The 8,472-nt window shown below is 41.1% G+C and overlaps 1 protein-coding gene across 1 annotated transcript; it reads left to right on the top strand.

The window, feature by feature from the left end:
- The first annotated feature begins 5,061 nt into the window (after positions 1-5,061).
- Positions 5,062-8,125, top strand: nanos1 (nanos homolog 1). Its single transcript, XM_022189712.2, has one exon. It carries the CDS (start codon positions 5,813-5,815, stop codon positions 6,479-6,481), a length of 669 nt encoding a protein of 222 aa, XP_022045404.2. The 5' UTR covers positions 5,062-5,812; the 3' UTR covers positions 6,482-8,125.
- Positions 8,126-8,472: the final 347 nt, after the last annotated feature.

Genomic DNA, 8,472 nt, shown 5'->3' with positions numbered 1-8,472 from the left:
TGTTGTTTATCTCTTTGGGTTAGCCCTGTGGTGAGCTTCAAACCTGTTCAGGTTCCTTTTACTCACTGTCCGAAAACCCAATAGAGTGTCTCGAGCTAATGGATGGATAGATTTGCCCAAGCCAGTAAAAGAAAACTGTTTATACACAGTTCAACTTTGGCTCATGAATGTGTGCTGCTTGACTGTGAAATAGCAGAATCTAAAATCGAGACCATTACCTCAAATAACCCTCAGTGTGTTTTGGTGCAGCAACATGTTGGCATGAATGGTTCATACAGAAAAGCAATTAAACACTTGTACTGCTTGAAATGGGCGCTCTCAGCAGTTTATTATTGTACTTCAGAGCCGAGGAACCCGAGACCGGATTTAGGTCAAAATCAAAGCAGTCGAGGTTGATTGCTGACTTAGCCTTGAATTATGTGTCTCCAAATATAGAAATATATCCACCAGTTTGCACAAAGAGGGGTGTTAATGGTTACAGAAAAAACTAATAAGCACATTTTGCATATCTTAATATTGTGTTGTTCTGTTGGAGTTCATTAGAAAGAAAAATAAGCACATCTGCTGTATCCGATCAGCTCCTGCTCATTTAGGTGGACACTGGAGAGTAATAATTCAACATTTAGTCATTAGTTTTCCCAATCACTTCACCCTACAACTATGTAGTATTTCATTATTCCTACTTCTTTAAGACCTTAGACATCTTAATTGGTAAGAGAGGCTTCTGATTTAGAATGATTTCAGACAGCTCTGATGATATTATGATGACTGACCACAAATTGGGGTGAACTATTTTTTAAGAATTGGTACACCTGAGACCACATGCCCTACAAACCTGCATGTTGAATTATGCCCCTGTGCACACTGAGAGGCACTCGGCTTATTTGCTAAAAGGTTGTGAAATTGGCTACAGATCTCCAGGGGAATCTTGTACAAATGTGGTCTGGAGATACTTCACATGTGCGCACCGAGAAATATGTTTGTTTGCTGCAGTTTTTGCAGGAAACCTAAACATGTTGCATCATTAGCGTTCACCTAGACATGCGTCTGGATAATGTGCAAATGCAAAATTGTGATTAGTGTTCGGAGTTCTACACCGACAGTTTCCTGAGCTGGTTATTAATGTGATATGACAAACCACAGTGTCATTACCTTGAGACTTCAGGTCACAAGATTACAAAATCAAGGCAGTCATTTTGAAATGCTGAAAGCCGTTTGTTTGTTCTACGTCTCTGAGCTTGACAAACAGACCAACCTCCCTTATTGACTGACATGCTTTATTAGTTTCAATTCTGTTATGCTTCTGGAGTAACATTCAGTTTAATCACCAGTTATCTACAGTGGCACACACAACAGCACAATGGCATCCTCTGAGTTTATGTGCAATTATAAGGAGCCCATTTTCTTGCTGTTGAGCTGGAGAACAAAAGAAAACTGAGCACTTAGATATTTGGTTCAGGGGACTCGACAATAATAAAAATGCAAAAACACAAGCTGCTGTGCTTTGCTGCTGATATGGAAATGCTTCCCATTAACTGCAGTTCCCATTCAGCATCTCTGGGGAGAACAAAGGATAATCAAACCTTATGCAGCGCTGTTAACTTCAAGCCTCTGAACCAAGGCAAACCTTAAGCCTATAAAGCTGTGGCGTGTCCGAGTGGAAGCCCACTGCGAAAACAAATATTGAGCATAATTTTGTTGCTCAATATTATGCGCTCGAGCCCCCACCCTCCAGCAATCTTTCATATGAAATCAAATTTGCGCTCTGATTAAATTTCCTGCATGTTTTCTCATTTGCATAATCACAAACAGAGCTCTAATGGCTGTGAATGAAAACACATGGTAATCTTCGGGTCTAAAAAGAGTCTGTTTGGTATGACAAAAAAAGTAAAAAAATAACGCAGGTTGCAAATGCACCGACCATTTTCATACTGAGTGATTCAGCATTCATCTTCATTACAGCAATCAATACGGCAAGATGGATTTTTCAGCAATTCCTGCAAACCTATTATGTATTGTTTCAGTGATCAATATCTCGCTCTGTAAACATGGAGATGGAAGGGGTGGTTGTTACATGAAAAGAGTATTACTGAGGCCTTTTGGTGATGCAGAGGCCTGGATTATCAGCTTAAATAGAGTTGGAGGGAATATCCACTTCTAAAGTATCTTTGAGCAAGGCATTGTAATGATTTATCCGTGGCAGCTGCCTCCAGCTGCGGTGTAGGAATATGCAGAGAAGCTTCCCCTGTGTGTGTGCTTTGTGTAATCCTCCCCCATGCATTCACTTCTCAAGGCCACTGCTGAAACTTGCCTCGCAAAATAAGCAACAGACAGCGAAGGAGAAGGCTGCCACATTTCACAGAAGTATCTGTTCTCTGAATTGGCCTGTGAAGTTACAGACGTTATATCTGATGTTAATGATTCCAAACATGCCCCAGTGACACATTTAATTATTACTGGCTGTACGAGCAGATGCAATAAGGCTGAAAAAAGGATGAGATTTGTATTCCTCACGTTTTCTGCAATACTATCAATCATTCATTTATCGCATAAAACACGAGTTGAGCAGTTTTTTTCCGCGACAAATCTTGTTCTGTTTGCCAAAATGCAGGCCTGGATTATAGCACAGAATGCTAATAATCGTAATGCTTGAAGCATCAGTGGGAAATAAGCTGTTCAAGATGGTATAAATCAGACGTTATCATACCCCTAACTTCAGCAAAATGCCTGTTTGAGCTGATTTGCATTGCATGGTACATCCAAAGCCAAAACAGCAGAAGAATTTTAATGCGTGTCTCACGTTGCTAATGAGCCCATGCAGGAAATCTGATCTGATCATTGAAAACAAAATGTCCTCCTCAGACAGCCGCCACTTTTCCTGATGATCCGTGTTTTTTCTCCCTGTCGAGCGAAAAACACTTACACAACAATCACTTAGTCAGTGTGATTCCTAAATCGATTTGCAGCCATAGCCACCCTGCTGATGTTGTGCATCATTCCGCCGCTAATCTTGCTTCCTCGTCCAATGTACTCATGCAACCTTGAGGCGGCCACAGAATTAGCTTTAGTTAATGGATGAGTATTAATCCCTCTTAGTCACAACAAAATTAAGAAATAATGTGGCCATGAATATTTCAGTTACACTGCAGCAACACAGGAATCTGCTGGTACAATCTGCCCGGGCTTGCAAAAAAAGAATTGGCGATTAAATACATTATTAATGCTTCATAATAAAATTCATATTTCGCAGCCGCTGAACGGGAGCTCCGGAGTGAAAATCCAATGAGCAGTCAATACTATTTCAACCTAACTTGCTGAACACATAGAACAGAGAGAAATGGCCTCTGAAATACTGCAGCTCATTGAGCCGTGCTTTGGTTCTGCTTTTATCACTCTCGTCTCCGAAGGTAGCGCATTCTTATTATATCCCTTAAAAATAGATGTGAACCTTCCAAGTCAATGAGTTCCTGCAGCCTCCCCCTGGAAGTTTTAATTAGAACACCAGTCACTCGTGTTATCGTTGTTTCAAGAGGGCCGCTTCCACATTCCTTAGCTGCCCACTTCATCACAGGATCAGAGGCCCACAGTGAGTAGACTGTTTAGGGCGGCAGCCTCATATTTCCTCTGGATTTTACCTCAACATTCAGAATCTGGGTCACTTCAGTTACTGATGGAATGAAAATGAGCTGCAGTTTGATTGGCAGAGTTATTGCAGAGACATATTATAAATTTAAAGTCTCATAACCAGCTCTTCGTAATGAAAGTGCAAGACATACTGCGAGTATTAGATTATACATATCCCACTGCATGTAATGAGCTTTGTGGATAACAAGGATTGACTGGAGAAGGCCTATCACTCTTTCTATCAAGTGCTGTTGGGGGTTAAAAAAAAATCCTTGGATGGTGTTGTTAGGGATTGGCTACACTTAGACGAAATGATTTCGATGAATCTGATGAACTGATATCATACAGTGAGGTAAAACTAAAAACATCTTAATAAAACATGAAAACATTTTACTTGCAGAATGCATGAAACACATAATGATTTCTTTATTGATCCCAATACAGTGGAGGTTAAGTCAATCAATTCTGCATTGATCAAAGCAGTAAAATCCAACTACCAAACAAAAAATATAAGGAAATACTTTTGAGAACTGCTTTTTTCCAATCAAGAAACAGTCCTGCAAACCAATGACACTCTTTCCATTTCACCAAAAGCAACAATTCATTCACTTCCATTTTATATCGTAATTTCAGAGAGGATTAAGTCGCAAACCGTGGACAAAAATAACCAGACATACTGTATCTACACCTATATTTTACTCTTTTCTTGCCCGGTTGGCATGTAGTGTCAGTACCGTTAAACAGATTGTTCATTTACCATCACGAAAACGTATTATTTGGGTTTCAAATGTAGAAAAAAATCTAGAGGAAATTGATGCAGTTGGATTTTGTGCAAGCCCTTAGAATGTCCCTGGCTGCCTCAGTGGAATCAGAATATAATAATGACATATGGTTATAGTGGAGCATAATTGGTGACTTTCATCTTCCAGCCAGTGGCCATCATTACTGTATTCTCGGGGACTGTCATTCATTCCGGGGAGGCAAGCAGGAAAGAGAGAGGGGTCTCTGCTTCATGTGAACTGACCTGTAATTGCATGATGCTGCCCCCTGTTGAAAACCTGATCTGCATGTTGTGTTGACATTGTGAATTTGGTGTTTTTGTGGAGAATTAAAGCATGTCAGGACCAAAAGGCTGTGACAACACAAGAGGAATGTTGTGATGCACATGGTTTATGCACTGCAGGTAAACAGAGCTTTGATACAGAACAGGTTACACAATTTCTGAACGTCTTATTTTCTAGCTGCAAATTCAACTTTTTAACACGCCTTTCTTAGAATATTATTCTTTAGGCAAATACTAGTCCACTATTTTGCACCAGTTTAGCTGCTAGAGTGCTGTTTTAAAGAAAAAACAGTTTATTGCGCACAAAGGAAAGAAAACTTAATTAAGCTTCTGTCAAGTGAGTTGAAGATGCAAATGAGTGTGTCCAGTGACTGTAAACCTGTTCAACATGACGAAACGTGCATACAGGAGGGTTTGGTTAATAGGTGAGCTTTCTATCGATTCAGTCTAACATAATAGGATGCACCAGCACAGATAATTTCCCCCATGACACTAAGAGGATGGCTTCTGCGGGGAACAAAGAGCCATCGCAGTTGGCACACAAGGAGTTAAGGTGTGTGAACACTCGACTTGGCGTTGATGGCATCCGCGCACAATGATTAACGATATTGATTAAAGAAACATGCGGAATTGCAATGTTTTCGTAGGCTACCAAAGAGGGGGACGAAGAGCCAAGCAGTAATGGATCGGTACTGGCGCTGAAATGATGTAATTAACCACAGCAAGGCTTTGTGAGCGAAATTATTCCTCTGCGCACTTGTCCAAATCATTAACTATTAACAAGCTTTTCTCATAAAAGTGCCCGAATCTCTAAACGCCTGAACGATGATTGATGTCGACAAAGCGCCTGCCCGCAAGAAAACAAATCTGTCCAAATGTGGCTTTGAAGAAAGGGAGCTTTGCTTTCGACCTGATCAGAAACTTGGTTTTGAAGGGAGAGCGCCCCGCCCTCCTGGTCCTTATAACCAGAAAGCCTGTTTGCAGGACGCTCAAACATTACAGGAACACTGGAGACCACATCGCTGTACATGATCCATTCCTGGAGGCGAACTCTGGCTACAAAGACATTACGGATTACACTGGCTGTTTCGCCTTTTCGCGGCAAGCAAACGAGCAGAAGTGGCCATGGATTTTCTCAATCACAACTATTTGAACGCGCGCAGCCCATATGACTATACTTTCAATTTCTGGAACGACTATCTCGGGCTGACGACGTTGGTCACGAAGAATAATAAGCTCAGCATGCCCCAGAATCCCAACTCCATCACCGAGTCCCTGAAAGCGACCCTGGGCTTGGACGATTCTCCTGCGTGTCCGTGCGTAATCGCGGGCGGCGTTGGAGACGGCGGGCACATGGACTGCTGCTGCCCGTCCGGGAGCCCCCCGCCGGCCTCCATCCTGGACTTGAAAGAGCGCTTCTCGATACTGAGCCCCTTCCAGAACCAGCTCGGCGTCCAGCTGCCCGAGCGGGAGGTGGGTTTTAGTGGCAGCTTCGCGGGGCTCGACCTGTTCGGCATGGAGAGGAAGATGCGCAAACCCGCGTCCAGGAGCAAACAGGAGCCCAAAATCTGCGTCTTCTGCCGAAATAACGGAGCGCCAGAGGAGGTGTACGGCTCCCACGTCCTGAAGACCCCGGACGGCAGGGTCGTGTGCCCGATTCTGAGGGCTTATACCTGCCCCCTTTGCAGTGCCAATGGGGACAATGCCCACACGATTAAATACTGTCCACTGTCAAAAGACCAGCCATCCCAGCGACCATTAAAGGGGGGAGGGCTGTGGGTGGTAAGAGGATGAAAATATTTTAACCAGACAAGACTATAAAGTAAATTGAATTGCACTGAACAATTTCCAGACGACTGTTTTGATTTCGGCTCTGGCCTTTATCCCAGTTTCATAAACATATTGATTTTATCTTTTTTTCTCTCTCTCTAAGATCTCTTATATTTTTATAGTTCCTTTATCCTCATAGAATAATTTTATGCTTTATACATTGAATTTATTTTTCTTTCTAGTTTGTAGTCATTTGAACGTGTGCATATAAATACACCTATGTATCAATAGTCACAAAGTGTGAATACATTTTGAAAAAAGGTATTTTGGTCATGTAGGGAAACACACTGACATTGGCAAAGGGGATGAATGTCATAGCCTATTTCTATCAAGTATTTTTGTACGGTGGGCTAAGCTCGCCTCGATTTTCGTTCACGTCTTAGAAAACCAAAGTTATGTTTGCCATTAAAGAAGCTCAAGAATGTGTCATTAATGAATACTTGTGTGCGTCTGACTGGAGGAGGAACTCTTTGATCCCATCTGCCTGCCTAAAAAACTCCACAACATATTTTCCAACTCGCTCTAAAAGTTGACATTCAATCTGCGAGGCAGGAAGAAAAAAAAAAGACAATGTGGCCTCTGTGTAGGGCACATATTCTCTGGGGAACATTATAATCAATTGTTGCCATGCCAAACCTCTGCTCCAACCCTATGTGATGAGAAAGTTCTCTGACTTCACAAGCAGTCAGAAATGAGAGATAGTATCGTACATTTTTTATGTTTACATTCCCAAATAAGGGTGACACACTGGATTTCTTTTCTCTGTCAGGTCTCTCTTTTTTTTTTTGTTTTGTTTTGTTTTGGTTCGCCCTGACAGTGTATTCACCAGAGAGTCTCATGGGCAGGTCTCCTCTGCAGTATGGAGTGAGTCCCATTTACCTTTCACCCCGTGTGGGGGTGAAGAATAGCAAATGAATGTTAGTGAACAGCATGTTATCCCATAATTTCCTTTTTCTGAAGAATCCCAAAAAGATGCAAAAATGTTGTGAATGTATGATTGAAAGTGTCACTTGCAGGACTGCACATTTCTGACAGTTTTGTTTACCAAAGGAATACAATTACATTGAAGAAAGAAGAAAGATTTGCTGTATTGTATATAAGGTGATGTTTATTCAGTATTTTAACATTACAAGTGACTTCAGAGGGCGCTACCTCAACAGGATTTTGTACTTACATGTAAAATGTCAACAGCAGTTTATTGATATAGTGCTGCCATTTATAATAAGGGTTTTGATAGTATTTTTGATCTTTGTATAACATAATTGTATTTTCATTTTGTTGCATTTAACATTATGGAAGCAAGTTTCCAAGAAGCTATAAGCATTGCTCACCAAAAGGTGAATGTCTGTAAATAGTGATTATACCCATACTTTTAAAAGTTTAGTTGTTCAATGTTGCATTCTTGAGAGTGTGCAAGAGAGTGGATATTGAAAAAGGCTTACAAAAATTTGCCACTTTTAACAGAGGTTTTTTGATTAAATGAATAAGAGAAAAAGAAACACTGTTGAACTTTGTTATTTATATTTTACCACGATTTCCTGTATGCTGCTGTGCAGAATAACAACATATGAATTCACTAGAGAAATAAAAGCGTATCAAATATTTGGAGCTATGTGGTGTTCTGTAGTTGCTTTACTCCTTGTCTGACTAACAGGGTATATAAACTCTTTTCCAAACACCAAAGTTGTGTAAGAGTCTCCGATTACTGTTACACTGGCTGATTCCGCGATTTGCAAGCTGCCTGATTAAATCATGCAGGAGAGTCGACTAAAAACAAAGAAATGGCTTCGCTTTCCCGTAATTGGCCTCCTAACTCACTGCCTCACTGACAAACCAACACAGAGCCTGTGAAGATCGTGTACATGCAGTCTATTCGAGAGAGAAAATCTTCCCCTTAACCTTTGCTTTAGGACAAACTAATACTAATCTGTTGCTCTCATATCTTAAAGATTTGT

The sequence above is a fragment of the Acanthochromis polyacanthus genome, chromosome 10, assembly GCF_021347895.1.
Source record: "Acanthochromis polyacanthus isolate Apoly-LR-REF ecotype Palm Island chromosome 10, KAUST_Apoly_ChrSc, whole genome shotgun sequence".
NCBI classification, from domain to species: Eukaryota; Metazoa; Chordata; class Actinopteri; family Pomacentridae; genus Acanthochromis; species Acanthochromis polyacanthus.
The sequence above is the reverse complement of the archived record's forward strand: the minus strand, read 5'-3'. Positions and strand labels throughout refer to the sequence as shown.

Coding starts and splice junctions, on each gene's coding strand:
- nanos1 (XM_022189712.2), top strand. CDS start 5,813: ATGGATTTTCTCAATCACAACTATTTGAACGCGCGCAGCCCATATGAC.